General features: G+C 40.8%; 1 protein-coding gene across 1 annotated transcript; it reads right to left on the bottom strand.

Annotated features, from left to right (window-relative positions):
* Positions 1-7,814: 7,814 nt before the first annotated feature.
* On the bottom strand, positions 7,815-9,969 carry LOC133739131 (uncharacterized). Its single transcript, XM_062166857.1, has 5 exons — positions 9,812-9,969; positions 8,767-8,814; positions 8,609-8,680; positions 8,364-8,530; positions 7,815-8,106 (listed from the first exon to the last, which is right to left on the bottom strand). Exons 1-5 carry the CDS (start codon positions 9,831-9,833, stop codon positions 8,008-8,010), a joined length of 408 nt encoding a protein of 135 aa, XP_062022841.1. The 5' UTR covers positions 9,834-9,969; the 3' UTR covers positions 7,815-8,007.
* Positions 9,970-19,336: the final 9,367 nt, after the last annotated feature.

Below are 19,336 nucleotides of genomic sequence, written 5' to 3' on the forward strand. Positions count from 1 at the left end.
TCAACTGTTTCAACAATTCGGCCCAAAACATCCAAGACTGTTGCAGAAACCCAGCCCAACGTATCCAAAACTGTTACAGAAATCCAGCCCAACTCATCCAAAACTGTTTCAGAAACTCGGCCCATCATGTCCAAAACTGTTTCTGAAACTCGGCCCATCAGGCCTCCACCCACAGCTACAGTGATGCCTTGATCCGAGACAGGCCCAAGTACGGCCCATTTGTGTCACGGCTTATCCCTTCCGTGATTTACGGCAGTCAAATCTGCTTTCGGCTACAGCTGTCTGCCACAGCGCCTCGAGATTCCCTCGGTCCCCTTACACGCTCTCCACGCGCCAACAGCTTTTCCGGGTTTCGGGGCGACTTTAATCCAACGCGTGGATTGAATCTCAGAGATCGTCCATCCAACGGTGGAGATCTGCTCACCTCGTTCTATAAATAGGTGCATCCTGGAGAAAAACTGTTCACACCAAAGAAAAGAAATTTTCCCCAGCCATTCTCTCTCAAACTCTGCAGCCTTCCTCTCGAAACTCAAATCCTTTCTTCATCAATTTCAATCCTTCTCTTCTGATCTTCTCTCCCATCTAGTTGATTCAATCCCATCTTTCCTCTGAACTTTCAGATCTTCAATCTTTTCCTCCAAATCTTCAATCCTTCTTTCTCAGATCTTTTCTTCCATTTGAAGATTCGATCTCATCTTTCCTCTGAGAATCTCAGATCTCCAATCACCAGTTCAACAACTCCAATCCTTCTAACAAAATCTCCCTCAAACACTAAACCATGTATTCCTCGATTTCCACATCCTCTCACCCCATGACCCAAGAGCCACGAACTCTGCAACTAATGGAGCTCCAAACCCCGCAACAAATGGAACCACAACAACAGCAACCAACAGAGGAGGGAGGAAACACCCAAGCAGCTGGAAGTAGTGCCAACATGGATTTCTGGCGAAGCCGTACCAGGTGGATTCCTACTCCAGAACAAATAAGAATCCTCAAGGATCTTTACTACGTCAAGGGATTTAAGTGCCCAACTACAGAGCAGATTCACGAGATCTGTCTCCAGCTGAACCAGTATGGGTATGTTGAGGGTAAGAACATTTACTTTTGGTTCCAGAACGTCAGGGCTCGAGAGAAGCAGATGAATAGGTGTAATCAGGCTGCTCCAGTGCCCATGAGAACTAGTTCTCTTGGTACTGGTAGATCCATTGATCTCAATTTTGGGTCCACTGGTTCTACTGGTGCTGGTGGATCCATCGACATCAATTTTGGGCCAGCTGGTGGATCCATTGACATCAATTTTGGGTCCACTAGTTCTACTGATGATGGTAGATCCATTGATCTCAACTTTGGTTCCACCTATTCTACTGGTAATGAAGGATTTATTTACTTAAATTTTGTTTCATATTCTTCCTCACACTTCAACACTAATACCAGTCCAACTCTTTTGGCACAACAGGAGGACAAACATCCCTGCAACAACGAGGAGGAGATCACCAGGAGGTTCAAACTCTTCCTCTGTTCCCCGTGCACGGCGAGGACGTCTTTGGTAACCTGAAGACTACTTCCGAGGAAGGTAGTGCACATGATTACTATTTCGGTGGCTCAGGCGGTTACAACCGTGGATCTCCAGTTTCTCTTGAGCTCAGCCTCAACCCATCCGGAGCTACTGATTAGGCTTAGTATAGCGTAGTTCCAATTTCCTTTTTGTAATAATAAATCAATAAGATGGTGTGCATGTTGTTTCTTCTTTTTGTTTAACCAACAACAACACCAAGGATCGAACCTTGGTCACCCAATACTATTTTCAAAACCATAAACAACTCTACTGCACACATCTTTCATAATGATGCAATAAAAACAATCACTCAAAAAGAATCCAACAATCAATTAAGTTGCACAGAGGTCTAGCTAGCATCCTCTGAGTCAAACCAAACACAAACAATTTCGTCGCTAGAATTCAGGGATTAATAAAGCTAAACACTTCCCATTCAGAAACACCTATAGAGCACCAAACTTAACACCTCTTACGCTCGTGATCTTTAGAACTAGAACACTAACATATCCTTCACTGGGCAGGAAAGTACATGTCTCAAAAGAATGCTACAAATTCGCTCCAAGTCATTATCGATAATTCATATCCTTAGTACCAAATCTAATCATGGTCATGTTTCACCTTAAAGAAGGAACATAGCCACATTCTTCTTCTTTCTCAATACAGTACCATCATGGAAAAATACTAGCTCTAATGAATCTCTACTCAAGTAAACTCTCACCTTGAACTTTCAACTCCTTAAGTTCAGTTTCATTCAATAAGGCGACATTAATATAGGTATCTAACCTGGTATCACCTCGATAACAAACTCCACCACCCTCCTTATAGATAACCTAAGTATCTCCAAATTACCTCACTACACTCAAAAATTTATATCAATCTCTTCCCAAACCACAGAGTCAAGAATCCTGTTCAATGGCTAACACCTTAACCAAGGTGAGTTCTATCAAATGGTTACATCACACAACTACCACTAAAGCACTACAAGCACTGCCATAAAAACTGTTATAAAATAAACACTACTGGCACCACCACAAGGCTGCCATATGCACAAGTCTGCTATAGACATCAGGGAAAAACCCATACTTTTACTCATAACTTTTCCTTCTAAAAGTTCATCACGTAGTGTATATAAAATCACCACACAACCTTCTTAGTCTACACTAAGAATTCAATCTCACACAAGGTCAGCATAATTGCCTCAGAGTCACTTTAATCACGTATCACATGTCAATTACCAAAACTCCACTAAGACGTCTCTTTATAAAACAAGATATCTAATCCTTGATACGTACACCTCATCTAAACATCTGTACGTCCAACTTAAGAAGACAAAATTTATAACAATTCATACTCGTATCCACACTAGGTACGTGCATAAGTCCACACCATGTCCTCAACCAAACACTTCAACAATCAAAAGAACCTCATTTCCATAAAACAATCCTCGTTGACTTAACAGAGTTGAATCAAGAGGTTCCTATTCCTCAAGGATTGTAACTCGCGGCCACTGAACTTATTCCAATACGAACCTACAAGACAACTGTAAGGTTCTAAGTACAACCCCTTCGAATCTCCATCACCTAAGGAGTATAGTATGCTTGGCTAAGACATGTATAACACTTAAAACACAGTATAAGTCAAATACAAATTCATATTAACCAAGTCAATACTATAGGGAAGGTATTCACGTTCCCTAAACGACCTAGCGGCCTAAACAACTCCCAACACTCACGCATACCCAATGACTTAGCCAATACCGAAGAGCACACGATGGGGATCCGCTGCAGACGGGCCATCACTCGGAAGGTATTGACACATCACCAAATATGCACCTTACGCTCTGATACCAAACTGTCACGCCCCGAATTTTGAATAATAAATTCAAATCCGAAACCTGAATAATTACAATTACAAAAAAACAAATCTCGAAACTTCGAGTTCATTATTACAATTCACTCTCACAATATATTATAAAGCTCAAATGAGCATAACACACCTCACAACTTACAATTGTTGTAAAACTCTAACAATTGCTCTAACCGCACGATCACCGTCCTGGTTCTCCTGTCCTGTAGGATTACCCGCTACACAATTTGAATAGTGTACCGGGAGTTGCAACAACACAAAACCCGGTAAGCTTTTTACAGCCAGTATGAGTAAACAAGAAAGAACTGTTGATTTATTAGATTTCAAGACTACCACAAACCCACGTTACTTTCTCACTCTCATATATATATATAGACACTTATGAGTTACTCTCAATTTAGCTCATAAGATCACTCACTCTCATATATATATGTAGACACTTATGAGTTACTCTCAATTTAGCTCATAAGATCCCTCACTCTCATATATATATATAGACACTTATGAGTTACTCTCAAATTCGCTCATAAGATTTCCCAACATTTGGTAGACAGACTCATATATATATATATAGACCCTTATGAGTTACTCTCAATTTCCCTCATAAGGTTACCATATATATATTGACACTTATGAGTTACTCTCAATTTCACTCATAAGGTCACTCCACATTTGGCAGACAGACTAGAGCTCTAACTGAACGTAACCACTCGTCCGGCCACAGACGTGATTACGATTTAATACTATTAATAACCACCAGCCCGGTACGAGAGCGTGATTCACTAATAGATGCCATGGTCACCTCGTGACCTAGTGATCTCCACAGATCACAACAATTTATTGTTCCTCAACAATAAAACTCAACACCTCTCACAATATATTGTTTCTCAACAATAAACTCAATATCTCTCACAATATATTGTTTCTCAACAATAACTCAACACAACTCCAACAATACATATTATTTCACGTAATAATATATATACAGACATTCACACAGGAATGTCTAGTAACACCAACAATAGTTCATATGATTGCAACAAAATAAAGCAATTAATTGTATTGGGTTCGTAATATGAACCACGTGAGGTTTACTCACCTCGATAATCCCGCTGCGTCTTCAATTCAGCTCAAAGTACGATCCACAATCGTCCACCAACTCAAACCGTCAATCACCTAGTCCAATAATGATCTTGACTTAGCCAACAACTCAAATATGAAATTAAACGACGATCCAACGCTCAGATTCAAATTAAACGATGATCCAACGGTCGGATCTGAATTTAATGATGATCCAACGGTCGGATCCTCACGGATCGCCTTTAGGATCATCCTCCAAAATTATCACGAAGATCCAACGGTCAGATCTTCCTGAATCGCCTTTACTAACATCTCCACAAAATTATATGAAAATCCGACGGTCAGATTCTCACGAATCGCCTTCCGAATCACTATTTCTCAATTATACGAAGATCCAACGGTCGGATCTTCGTCCGTGACCTCACAAGGTCACCGGGACAGTCATACGATCAACATATCCAAAATTGAAGCAAAACCGATGGTCAGATCTTCACAGATCGTAAACCGAAGATAAACGTAAAAACGTTAAATAGTAACGTCAAAACGTAAATCCACTATTTATCAACTTTTTCTAACATGACCATGTTATATATCAAAACGCTCGTATGGATGCATAGATCATCGCCTAGATAATGAAAACTCGAAATATGGTCTGATGCGCCGCCACAAGCGGTGGTCAGTGGGCGGTCAACGCGGCGGTCAACGACGGTCAACCACCTCAGATGGCAAAGTGACCAACTACAAACTGGTTCAAAATGAAAGGGTGATCGACTTCCATACCTGGAGCTAAGTCTGGTTTGGCCTAGATCGTCCTAGATCAAGCGTTGAAGTTGGATTAATCTCGTGCGTCTGATCAGATTCAGATTAAATCAGGGACGTCGAAAAAGTCAAACCATGATCTAGCGTTCTATACACAAAATCGTGATGAAAGGCTTACATGGGGATGATCAGCATGAGGAGAAGATCACGAAAATGGGGACGATCGGCCCATGCAACGCCGGAAAAGTCGTTTTCCGGTCGGGTCGGGTTCACATGGCTGGGGCGTCTTCGATCTCCATCTGGGGGCAGCGGCGGGGCAAGACGGTGGCAGGGAGCGGCTGGGCGTGCGACGGCGAGCTCGGGGAAGGCCGGGTCCGTGGCCAGAGGAGGCCGGAGGAGGGCCGTTCGGCCGGGTCGGGTCGAGCGGTTCGGCCGCGTGGGAGAGGAGAGAGGACGGAGGGTTTCGGGGGACTATTCCGCAAAATCTCCATTTTTTTGTCCTTAATGAATAAATCAGAAATTTTTCCTATTTATAGAAAATTCCCAATTTTCAAATATTCATAACTTAATCATACGAACTCCGAATAATGCGTTCCACATGTCCACGAACTCGTATCGACGAGCTCTACAACTTTCATGAAGGAAGTTTTCCCAAATTTTGAACGAATAAAAAGTCAACTTTGTTGACCCCCTAAAAACGTTCGTTTTCGAAAATAAAATCGTTCGAACTAATTCCACAACTTCTCCAAGCTTCGTACTCGCTCCTACTATCGTGAAATCATTTCTAAAAATCCACGGAAATTAATTTGGATTTTTCGGGGTATTACAGATACTGACTTAGGCATCGGATTGTTATAGACCGGCAACCCCGGTCTTCCCCTGACCTACTTCTGTGTTGGCAGGTAATGGTGTAGAGCATTGGGCCCCATTCACTTCTGTAGATAGCGGCTCCCGACACCGCATCAACACAACCAATTTCTTCATAGTTTCAACTTCGATCCACTATGTCAACTAAAGTAAGCTCATATAACTACTTCGGAAATATTTTCCTGAAATATTCTTGAGGTGAAATCGCCAATTTAAAGGTTCGATAACAAAGTACGCAACGTGACGAGTTCGTGAAAATTTTCGGGAAATTTTAAGACACCTGATCTATTTACTATGAATTTCTATCATAGAAATTCATTTTAACTAAAAAGAAATTTGAGCGTTCTGATCAGGACCGTTGATACTGCCAACTGCTTAATCTGGACCGTTTGTTTGACTGACTTAAATTTTTTGTTATAGATTGCTGACGTCAGATCAAAGAGCCCAGAACAGTTCAGCCCCGCAAGCCCTTTTTCGAACCAGCGTTGTACTGAGTCCCGTTCCCCTAGTTAGCTACTGATCATGGATTATTTGCTCAACTACCGTTCGATTGAAATCGGACGGTTGACAGATATCTAGATTTTTAAGAGATGAGATCTGTCAACCGTCCGATTTCAATCGGACGGTAGTTGAGCAAATAATCCCTGGTCAGTAGCTAACCAAGGGAACATTAGCGGCGTTGTACTTACTTAGTTCAGTTCGTTTTGATGGGGCCTACGTGCACTTGGATTTGGTTCCTCCGAAAGATGAGAGATGGAGTCGATTCGAAGTCGAGAAACTTCAGTAATTCCGGCGGTATGTATCGATGTGCCTTCTAACAACCACAGTTGCAGCAAGAAGCAGACGCCCATTTTCTCCACAAATCCAATTTCCAAACATCATCAGACTGATCCGCCTGTGTCCTTTCACTTTGAATTGCCCATTGTTTGGAGTTCGTCCTTCTGGGGTTCAAATTGAAGGGTTCGATCGATGTAAACTTGCCGTCCAAATTAAATTGCAAAATTAAAATAATCCAAATCAAATTCAAAGCCAACGGGGTCTCCCCTCCAATTTAGCAAAACTCTATATCCGGCGTCGTGTGTTCACCAAAGTACCGCGACCCGGTGGATCTCCGGCTCATGAATCAGAATCGACTCCGACATGCACTGTAACTTATAATTATTGTCTTTGGTTTATCCACTTAAACTAGCTTTGTCTGATAGGCTGATTCTTCTTCAACCTTCCAGACTCCAGATCCTGGGATTTCAAAATCTTTAATCCCTTCTTCAACATTCTTCTGCTACACAATTGTCCATCTATTCACCAATAAAATTCGATCGACCATTTAATTCCTAAACCCATATATTCAAAATCAAACACGATCTAGCTTCACCGTTGACTTCTTGATTCCAGTGACGCCCTTGCGGCCGGCGAAGCGACCCTAGAAGAGGATTACAGCCTTGATTGCAGGACCTCTCTTTGATCCTTCCTAGCTTCTATCGCCTTTCAATTTCACCATAGATGGATTAATTCTTTTGTTTGATTTACCTGTTCCCTGGATTTTTACCTCCTTAACTGTCGAATGAGTCATAGTTGAGTGACTAAAGTGACTATTCTCCCTTTTTCACTTTTCAACTTTTGATTCCCGTAGAATTTTTCAATTTTAATGCAAGAAAGCAATGAGAAAGAGCCATCAACTACACCCAGATAAAAGTCAAACCTAGGTCTATATTATAGTGGCGTACATAATGCAGCAGGTTTCGTACCATAAGAAAAAAACCATTTATCATAAATCCATCGCCACAAAAAAAGATCTTCATGGCCACAGAAAAGATTATTCGTCACCATTCACCTAAAAAAATGATCTACTAAGTACTCATATTGGGGTAACATGACAGCAGTTAGGCACTCAGCATGCCAGAGTTGTTCTTCTTGCACTCAGAGAGCATATCCATGTAGAACTGGCACTTGCTGATATCACTTCCAAAGTTGTTGACACACTGCAATAAAAGCCGCGTAAAGTTACTTCTCAAGCCACTGGTCATTTCATTTTACTATTTCATTTTACTTTAACAGATACTATCCCAGATGGTGCTTTGCAGCATGCCTGAAGAGTTAACAAAGGAACTATTTTGCTCTAAAACCAAACAAAAAATAGACATTCCCATTACCAAACAAAATAGGAGAAGGGATTTTATCTTTTTGTGCATAAAGTATGCTGGAAAATAAAAGTAGAAGTAAATAGTGGTAGACATACATCTTGGAATGCCTTGGAGTGAACACTGCAAGCATCAGAGCCACCGATACTGTTAGCAGTAGGTGTTGGAGCAGCAGAGACTACAGTTTCATGTTTAATAGTGCGAGGACCAAACAAACCATCCACAGCTCTGTGTGCAATGGCGCTTCCACCGCCGAAAGCCATTCCTGCAACAACATTTGAATAAGCCAACAAGCTTCTATTGTAAAAAGCTCACACCAAAACTAAATTAACATTTTCATTACCCTCAGCAATGACTGATCCAATACCCCCACCGCTTCCACTCTGAGCAGGAGCTGGAGCAGGAGCCTGGCGAACTGCAGCAGAAACAAACAAACTAATGAACAGGCCAATATCGTAAAAAGCAACATATGACAATGTAAACTGGCTTCAGTATAAATACCTGGTGCAGGGGCTGGTGCACGACGAGGAGCTGGACGGGCAGATCGACCTGGACAAGAGAGTCAAAAGAACATATAAGCTGTCTATCCACCAGTTATGAATACATTTAAATGTAGCATGACACCCACCTCACAGTCATGCTCACATACTTTTAACAAGGTATACTATCTTGGCAAATCAAACTATATACAAAGCAAAACCAGTATATACTGATTTACATCCCTAACCACTTGGACCAATTGCCTGTTTAGATGATATGAAAGTACTATTGCCTTTCTTTTATGAGACATTGAAAATTGCCTATCCACTAGCCAAAAATAAGAATATAAAGACATCTTGATATGACATGACATGAAGATGTCCACCACATATTCATGCCTGCTGCGTAAGCTACGTTTAACAGGAACCAATCACACAATTTCTGAGCAAATCAAGCTATAGCTGCTATACAAAACAAAAGAACTAAGATCTAGGTTTTCATCCCCAACTCTCTGGACCAAATTTCTTGTTTAAACATTACGAACCTCACAGGGAGCACAATTACTTATCGAACATCGTATTAAAATCAACACATAATTCAGCTTATAACAATTGAGGAAAAAAAAAAACAGAAGGCATCCACACTTTGCACAAATCAAAACTGCATTTAAATTACTAAATTAACAATTTAGAACCAATAAATGAAATGAAAAGCAATTGATTCAGCACATGAAGGGATGAGTCGGATAATGGAAGAGACAGCCCCTTTTTTTTTCTTCCTTTCATTCGATCAAAACTAAAATAAATATTTCTGGGATAATTTAATATAAAACATGCACAAACCCTAGAATTCCAAATCCCTTGGAATTTCAAACCGCGAACCCGAATCAGATAAAAACGAAAAAAAAATCTGCACAATTATGTATGAGACAAGCTCCCCATGTTCTCAGTAAATCAAAGACGCAAGAAATTGTCCCAAGATGGCGGAAACCAGATACAAAACAATAATCCGAAAGGAGGTTTGATATACAGAAAAATGGAGGAGAGATCTGAATGAAGAGACTGACCTCCTGAGCTGCGGCGAGCCATGGTAGAAAATTAGGGATTTGGAGTGGCGAAGAGAGACGAGGGAAGACGAACAATTAGAGGAAGAGTCTGGAAGCCGTACGTAAAAAGGTTTTCAAGGCTTTCTCTGGGACTCAAAATTCTCGGAGCGTTACTACTTTTATATGGTGATGGGTTGAAATCAAGTGCGGCTTGTATTTGTAGGTTGGTCTGATAGTTTGACTGCATAGCAGATCCTGGCCGTCGTTGTGGTTTAGTCATCTATTGGAACCATCTAGAATTGAACAGATAAAATTTAGTAATTATATTTTCTACCCTTTTTTTTTTTTTTAACCATTAGCAGTTACCACACACTGTGTGTGTACACGGATAAGTTGGTGAAGTGAGATCTATGTAATTTATCACAGGGCTTAGGTATTATGTCCTTCCCGTGGTACTTTGTTCTTACTTTTAATAATATGTCTAGGTGTGGGGATGAGCATCCCAAGTTCCCAACAAGGCTGGGTTCTAAAAGTCAAAATATAACAAGAAACAAGAGACAATTTTGGCTTAATAATTCTATATTCATTCACCTTACAAGAAGGAATTATATACAAATTACAATTGTGCTTAATAAGACAAGTACTATTTCTAAGGTAAGTAGTAAATCAAATAATACTACAGATATTATAGAATATTACAGATCACAGAATATTACAGAATATATATCTACATAAATAAGGTAAGTATGACTCACGCCAACACTCCCCCTCAAGTTGGCGCATACAGATCACGAATGCCCAACTTGTCAAGTGAGTCATGAAATGCCTTACTCGATACTGCCTTAGTGAGAACATCAGCCAACTGTTCTTCTGAGTGGACAAATGGAAAAGAGATAAGCTTAGCATCAAGCTTTTCTTTAATGAAATGTCTGTCAACCTCAACATGCTTAGTTCTATCATGTTGTACTGGGTTGTGAGCAATATCCACCGCTGCCTTATTATCACAATACAAATCCATGGCTCGTTTGGGTTTAAATCCCAAATCACGAAGTAAATTTCTCAACCATAGTAACTCACAAACTCCATGAGCCATACCTCTATACTCTGCTTCAGCACTCGACCTAGCCACAACCTTTTGTTTCTTACTTCTCCAAGTAACAAGATTACCACCTACAAAAGTGAAGTAACCAGAAGTGGATTTTCTATCCGTAATACAACCTGCCCAGTCTGCATCTGTATAACCACTAACATCCAGATGATTATGCTTTGAAAACATCAAGCCTTTTCCAGGTGCAGACTTTAAATACCTCAGAATATGGATCACAGCTTCCATATGAGTTTCACTTGGATTATGCATGAATTGACTCACAACACTAACTGCATATGCAATATCTGGCCGAGTATGTGAGAGATAGATTAATCTGCCAACTAACCTCTGATAGTGAGCCTTATCTGTAAGAGTTTGATTAGGGTACTCTGCCAGTTTATGATTCTGCTCAATAGGAGTACCAGCAGGTCTACAACCTAGCATTCCTGTCTCTGTCAACAAGTTAAGCACATATTTTCTCTGACACAAGAAAATTCCTGAACTCCCCCTGGCGACCTCAATCCCCAAAAAATATTTAAGAGCACCAAGATCTTTCATTTCAAACTCTGATGCAAGCAGGTCTTTTAATCTTTCAACCTCCTCTGAATTATCACCAGTAATTATCATATCATCAACATAAATAATCAAGGCAGTTAATTTACCTTCACGGCGTTTCAGAAACAATGTATGGTCAGAATTACTCTGTTTGTACCCAAAACGACGCATAGCTTGAGAGAATCTACCAAACCAAGCTCGTGGTGATTGTTTAAGTCCATACAAGGACTTATTCAACTTACACACAAATCTTCCTCTTGTGCTTGCCTCATATCCTGGTGGTAGATCCATGTAGACTTCTTCAGATAGTTCTCCATGTAAAAAGGCATTCTTCACATCAAACTGTTGCAAAGGCCAATCTAGATTAGCTGCTAGAGACATCAACACTCGAACAGTATTAATCTTTGCTACTGGAGCAAAGGTCTCCTCATAATCCACGCCATATGTTTGAGTATATCCCTTTGCAACAAGTCTTGCCTTATATCTGTTCACTGAGCCATCTGCATTGTGTTTGATAGTGAACACCCATCTACATCCAACAACTCTCTTTCCTTGTGGAGGTGGCACCAACTCCCAAGTATTACTCTTCTCCAATGCCTCCATCTCTTCATTCATCGCTTGACACCATTTGGGATCCTTGAGAGCATCCTGCACTTTACTGGGAACACATACAGAGGATATTTGATTCACAAATGAAGCATGGGATTTGGATAACCGATGGGTGGATACAAAGTTAGCTATGGCATACTTAGACTTAACATCTAAACTTGGTTCATATTGACGAGGTGGTTTACCACGGGTAGACCTAGGAGGCAAAACATACACACTATCACTATTATTAGAGTTAGAAGAAACACCACTAACCTCAAGATTGGGACGCTCCTCAGGGATTGGTTGACAAGGGTTATCTGTATCTGAGAGGGGTGCAGGAGCTTGGCCTTCTTGGACTGCTAAATTTCGGTCATCGTGTTCTAGTTCTGCTAGCGATCGATTGTCAGGAATGGAAGGATCGATCGTTTTGCTACTGGGAGCTTTCGCCTCACTGAACGATCGATCGCCAGGAATGGAACGATCGATCGTTTGGCTACTGTCTTCTTCAATGACCATGTCTGGTGTTCGATCGCTGGCATTCTGGTGATCGATCATTGGACCCGAAATTACATGACCATCATCTTCAATTGGTCGTGAATCATCTTCAATTGGCTGAATATTAATCTCACAAGACTTCTCTTCCAAAAAGGTGTGTTTCTCCCCCTGAAGTGAAGGATTGGTGGAAGAAAAATAACATGCATCCTCATAAAAGGTGACATCCATGGTAACATAAACCTTCTGTGTAGGAGGATGAAAACACTTGTAGCCCTTCTGATTAACACCATAGCCCACAAATACACACTTTAATGCCCTGGCATCGAGTTTGGACCGTTGATTCTTAGGGACATGGACAAACACTACACACCCAAAGACACGAGCAGGGAGATTAGAAAACGAATGGACAGACACATGATTTGAAAGGGCAGCATAAGGGGTTTGACCATTGAGAACAGAAGAAGGTAGCCTATTTATGAGATGGCAAGCAGTGAGAATTGCATCTCCCCAAAGATACTTAGGCATATGAGCACTAAATAGAAGAGACCGAGCTATGTCAAGAACATGACGATTCTTTCTTTCTGACACCCCATTTTGTTCAGGGGTTTGAGGGCAAGTAGTTTGATGAACAATCCCATGAGAATGAAAGAATTGGTGAAACTGAGAATTGACAAACTCCCCCCCATTATCAGAACGAAAGACTTTAATATTGGCTCCAAATTGATTTTGAACAAGAGCAAAAAATTCTTGGAAAGCAGAGAAAACTTCATATTTGTGTTTCAATAAAGAGACCCAAGTAAGACGGGTATAATCATCGATAAACAAAACAAACCAATGTTTTCCAGACAAGGTTGACTCACGGGAAGGTCCCCCATACATCAGAATGAATAAGCTCAAAAGGAAAAGAACTCCTAGTAGTACTCAAATGATAACTAGTACGATGACTTTTAGCTAAGACACATGACTCACAATGCAACTTAGACTCATCAATGCCCAGAAACAAGGATGGCATAGATTTCTTCATGACACTAAAGGAGGGATGTCCCAATCTCCGATGCCATAGCCATAATTCTTCAACTTGATTAGTAACCCCAGTTGAAATCAAAGCTGCTTGGACTGCCTTCTCCGGCTTCATTCCGGCGAACATGCAATCCAGATGAAATAGTCGACCCCTCAGATAACCCCTGCCGATTATTTCCCTGGTGAGGAGGTCCTGAAAAATCACATACAAAGGAAAAAATGTTACAGAACACCGAGATTGAGTATTAAGCTGAGGCACAGATATGAGATGATGAGAGAGATCAGGGACATAAAGAACATTATGTAGTGTCAAAGAAGGAGTGAGACGAACAGACCCTATGCCTAAAACAGGAAAAGAATCACCATTGGCATTGACAACAGAGGAAATAGAGGGTCGATTGAGAAAAAGGAAGAAACTACGATCATAGGTCATATGGTCAGATGCTCCAGAATCAATTATCCAAGTATTGCCACCAGTAAAGCTAGAAATTTTTAAAGCAATTCCAATCTTACCATTACCACTGCGACTTACTGATGCGGTATCCTTACCAGCCAAGTTGGTGTGATCTGGTTCTGTCACCGCATAGTAATCTTGGTCTTGAACAAGATGAACAGCAGCCTTTCCCTTGGGTTTGTTGTCCTGAGGTCGAGGCCTATCAAAGTAGCCTGCTGGAAAACCAACCAACCTGTAACAATTTGCTTTGATGTGGCCTGGATTCTTGCAGTAGTTACAAGTCAGATTTGAGGAGAACCCGGGAGGAGGACCTTGAGGAGAGGGACGCAGAGAAGAAGGAGGCCGATTGCCTGAGAGTGACCGATTACTTGAGGAATTGGATGGCTTTGATTGTATTGCAAGGCCTGCAACTTCTGAAGTAACTGCTCTAGTTCCAGCCCTCTGGGTCTCATCTTTGCGAATATAAGCAAAGGCTTGCTGCAAGGTTGGTGTGGTAGTCTGGCGAAGTAATTCGCTCCTTGCATTCTCAAATATTGGATCTAGGCCAGCCAAAAAAACATGAACTCTCATGAGATCCTGCTCCTCCTTATAAATCTTGACATCATCCGGGCACTTCATGCGACATGGACGCATCTGATCAATTTCTTGCCAAATCCCCTTTAGTTTTGCAAAATACATGGCAACTGGTTTTCCATCTTGTGTCATACGGGCAGCTTGAGTGCTCAACTCATAAACCTCGGCAAAATCTGTTCCGTTAAAGTAGATCTCCTTAAGGCTTTCCCAAATTTCTTCAGCTGTATTACATCCCATAATCATCTGTGAAACATCTTCAGTCATGGATTTGTAAAGAATAGAGGTTACCGAGCCATTTGCAATCTTCCATTTTGAATAATTGTTGGCTGCAATTGGTGGTTCAGCAATTGAACCATCAACATAGCCCACCTTATCGATTCCACAGAGGTGAGCCTCCATCATCTTCTTCCAGGTTCGGTAATTAGAGCCATTGAGCTTGACACCTCCATAACTTCCAGTTGAATCATCTTTAACGGAGACAGAAATTTGGTTGGAACCATGAGACGTCTCACCATCTCCATCTTGCTTGATTACGGTCGAAACATCTTGATCTTTAGCCATGGTGAATACGCAGCGGAAGAAAAAACAACAAAGTTCTTGGAAGTATAAGAAGGCAACGGTGATGAAAGGACAAGGAACAAATCCAAGCACAATGAACAAGAGTCAAGGATCAAAGAACAATGAGTCAGAGTCCAGGATCGGATCTCCGCTCTGATACCAAGTCAAAATATAACAAGAAACAAGAGACAATTTTGGCTTAATAATTCTATATTCATTCACCTTACAAGAAGGAATTATATACAAATTACAATTGTGCTTAATAAGACAAGTACTATTTCTAAGGTAAGTAGTAAATCAAATAATACTACAGATATTACAGAATATTATAGATCACAGAATATTACAGAATATCTACATAAATAAGGTAAGTATGACTCACGTCAACACTAAATCCCGTTTCAAAAAAAAAAAAATTTGTGAAGTGAAGAAAGTATCGGTTTTTTTTTAAAGTATTTTATTTTTATCAAAATGATTACTAGTCTCTTAACACATGTTTATGGGGGTGTAAGTTTGCTCCTTTCCCTTTTTCCTTTTTTTTTTTTTTTTTTTTGATGACAGAAAAAGAGTTTACAAAGTTTGTTCTTTTCCTTTTTCTTAATTTTCTTTAAGTTTTTCTTTTATTTTTATATTATGTTTAAATATATTTTACTTTTTTGTAATGGAAAGACGATAATCTGTATTAAATGGAACTGAGGAGTACATGAGGCGATGCAATAGCATCGAGCAAAAGCAGTAAAATATCACAAGACACAAGCGCATCTAAAATCAAAGGTAACCAAGATGTGACTTGATGCCGAAAGGCATCGCTGCACTGCATATGTCATCACTAGAGCTGTGCAAATGTAATAGTAACCGTAACCATTGATATGACCACCTAAGACAGGTGATTCGCTCACCAAGAGTTTGAAAGTAACTAAGAGTGTCAAAAACTCGGACGTTAGTAGACGAACTCCTAAGAATCAGAACCAATGCCAACACAGAATGAGCAACTTCCTCATATCCAAGATTCAAATATAGGTACGACCTGAGTCCCAAATTCGGATCCAAATCTAGTTTGAATCCAAAGTAAAATCTGCCAAAGCATTCATAACAAAGACCAGGCCCAAGTTGAAGTGCTTTGGGCATCCAAACATTTGGGCCTTCTCAGGCAGACCCATCTGGAAGAGCTATGGACACCCATGCATCTGGAGTCGACCTTTCCTAAGCCGAACTGCCGCACCACTGAGCCAGACAATCACACCACCAGTCCGATCCTTCGCACCACCAATCTGACATTGCTTGAGAGAGAACGAATCGGAAGGAGATTTCCAATAGCTGTGAAGAAACTCAAGCTAGATCCCTCTACAAATCCTGGAGCAGTACGTATCCCTCTCCACCAGAGAAAGCCCAAACTCTAGGTCGCCATCCCTCGCCGGAGAAGGCCCAAGCATTGTGCCTCCGTCCCTCGTCGGAAAAACGCGGCGCCAATCCCACAACAATCAAATCTGCATTGTTGATCCAACCTACTCCAAATCCGTGCAGCCAAACGCAACAAAGCCAGTAGAGACTCACCAACTTTGAGGCACGCCCGCTGTGGCCTCGACGACCCACCATCATGTACCTCAACCACTGAGGATGGTTAGTCCATACCTTCCTACACTGATCGAATCGGCAAACTGCAACGCTCTATCAATGAGAAAGTGGAGACAACAATAATGCCGCTCCATGACTCCGACACCACAGAAGATGAGGTAAAAGATCTCCATTGAACAGGGGGAAGGTGTTGTAACTCCTCGCACAAAGGCAGCGGTCGCTCAACCCTAGCAGAGCTCTGCTAGTCATTTTTTGTAGTTTAACAAGGGATTGTTAGAGATAGGGAATTCAAAACTCAGATATATTATAGTTAAAGATAAAGAGAAAATTGCAATTAAGAGAGAGAATGGCTGCTCACCTAAGGGACAGTTTTTAAAAGACTGTGAGAGACAAATGAATTTGACATTTAAAAAAAAAATGCACAGTTTTAAGTTGTTATAATTTCAGCTTTTGAATTTAGTATATGTGGTTGAGATGTATTTATTTCTCACAATCCCTTAAAACTGTCCCTTAGGTAAGCGAAATTGAAAAAGAGAGGCTTTCAGGTTAGATTATTCATTTGATTTGATTTTTAATTTTATTTTATTTTATGTTTCTGAAGTTACCATCATGTACTTTTTCTATTAAATTGTTCATTCTTAGACTTTGATTGAAGATAATGAGTTTTTAAAAAATTTAAACATAATGGTCCCTTGAATAATATATAGGCCTGATCATGTCCTCTTTCTATTAAATGGTTAAATTTTAAATTATAATTTAGGAAGGGCATATAATGAATTTTTTGTTTTAGAGAAACGAGAATTGAGAGAAAATTGTTGTGTATTCTCATTGATAATAGGGACCTCTTTATATAGAGGATTACAATGTATAGAATCTGAATTGTACAAGGAAAGATAATCATACAATGAATGGATATCTCTAAGATATTCTCCGAGATTATCTCTAATTAAAACTCTATTACCACTAGGTCAAGTAACCTAGAGTTTGGGTCAGACACAATTTGGATTTACTTAAACACTCCCCCTTGTGTCGCCCAAACGCGGTGCTTCTCTCGTTGCCTCGTTAAAAACATTGCCGAGTAACAAAAACCCTGTGGGACAAAAATAACATCGGTCGAAGGAGAAAAAGAGCACAACACACCCTTCACGTTTCGAGACCATACATGTAGACATCTCCCCCTGATATCTGCATCTCCCCCTGATGACTACGGTCATGGGAGTTCGGATAACTTCGGCAAACGATGCTACCAACATGTTCCTCGAAAGTGGAATTTAGGCAATGACTTAGTGAGCAAGCCTACCACACTGTCCTCAGATTGAACCTAGTTCACTTTGATCTTAAGGAGAGTTTGTTGTTGCTGATTATCCTTGGTGTTGTCGCTTTTGATGTAGCCTTGCCTCATTTGTTCAAAACAAGCAGCATTATCCTAAATGCTCATAGCTAGGCTCATCTGTGGTAGACGTCAAACCACAATTTTTCGAACATGCGTAATTATGGATCCAATCCATATACATTCACGAACCACTTCGTGAAGAGCAATGATCTCTGCATTGTTCGAAGATATAGCGACTAGGGTCTGTTCTGTAGACCTCCAAGATATCACGGTCTTTACCCATGGTGAACACTTAACCAGTTTGGGAATGACCTTTGTGTGGGTCAGAAAGATACCCAATATCAGCAAAACTTTCCAAAACACATGTCGTTCTGGGATGGGGATAGAGGAGGCAGGCCAGTGTTGGCGGCGTTCCTGGTGTGTGATGGGTCCGAATCCATCATCTCTCTGTAGAGATAAAGCATGCCCCTATCAGTCGTACATCTCTAGTATCGAAAGATATCTTTTTCCACCAATCCAATGGTGTCGCGTTGGCGCACAGCTATACTTAGCTAACAAGTTCACAACATATAAGATGTCTGGTCTTATGCATTGAGCTAAGTACAATAATGCGCCTATTGGACTTAAGTAAGGCACTTCTGCCTCTAGCACATCTTCGTCATCATCCTTCAGACGAAGAGGATCATTTTCAGGATTAAGACTACAAACGATCATGGGGGTGCTTGAAGTTTTGACCTTGTCAAAATGCCTAAGCATCTATCAACACGATGCTCAAGTTCCAAGCTGAGACATAATCGTGTTCTCCCAAAATTGTTCATCTCAAAATCGGATTTCAAGTGTTCAGCGGTTTACCTTAACTCTTTAAGGGTTTCCAATGAAGATCATGTCCAACATGAACCGCGATAGAATCCGGAACTTGTTATGGAAACGCGCGGGCATATCCCTTCCCAATCAAGTAGTCACTTTAGTGAGCGTTTTAACCTTATTGTAAACGCTCTCCGTGGTCTAGAGCCTCTTGACTTGGGTAAATGAAGTTCACCATGAACCTTCATGTATATTCCGTATCTAGATCCCCATATAGATACTTAGTGACCACATTTGTAAGCTGCATGTTCAGTTATTCGGAAACTACCAAACTGACAGGGTAGTGGAGTGCAATGACATCCATTACGAGAGAATATGTCTCATCGTAGTCAATTCCAGGGTGTTTTGTGAGAAGCCTTGCGCCATACGGCGAGATTGCCATATCTTTTTCTCATCACGCTTTCTAACGAAAACTCATTAGTCAATAGGTTTTATGTTAGG

Source organism: Rosa rugosa, chromosome 3 (assembly GCF_958449725.1).
Source record: "Rosa rugosa chromosome 3, drRosRugo1.1, whole genome shotgun sequence".
Taxonomy (NCBI): domain Eukaryota; kingdom Viridiplantae; phylum Streptophyta; class Magnoliopsida; order Rosales; family Rosaceae; genus Rosa; species Rosa rugosa.

Bases quoted from the DNA above. Each gene is read 5' to 3' on its own strand.
- LOC133739131 (XM_062166857.1), bottom strand. From the start codon at position 9,833: ATGGCTCGCCGCAGCTCAGGAG. The intron at 8,681-8,766 runs GTATTTATACTG...TTTCTGCTGCAG, and splicing joins TGCACCAGCCCCTGCACCAG to TTCGCCAGGCTCCTGCTCCA. The intron at 8,107-8,363 runs GTATGTCTACCA...CTTTTATTGCAG, and splicing joins ACTCCAAGGCATTCCAAGAT to TGTGTCAACAACTTTGGAAG.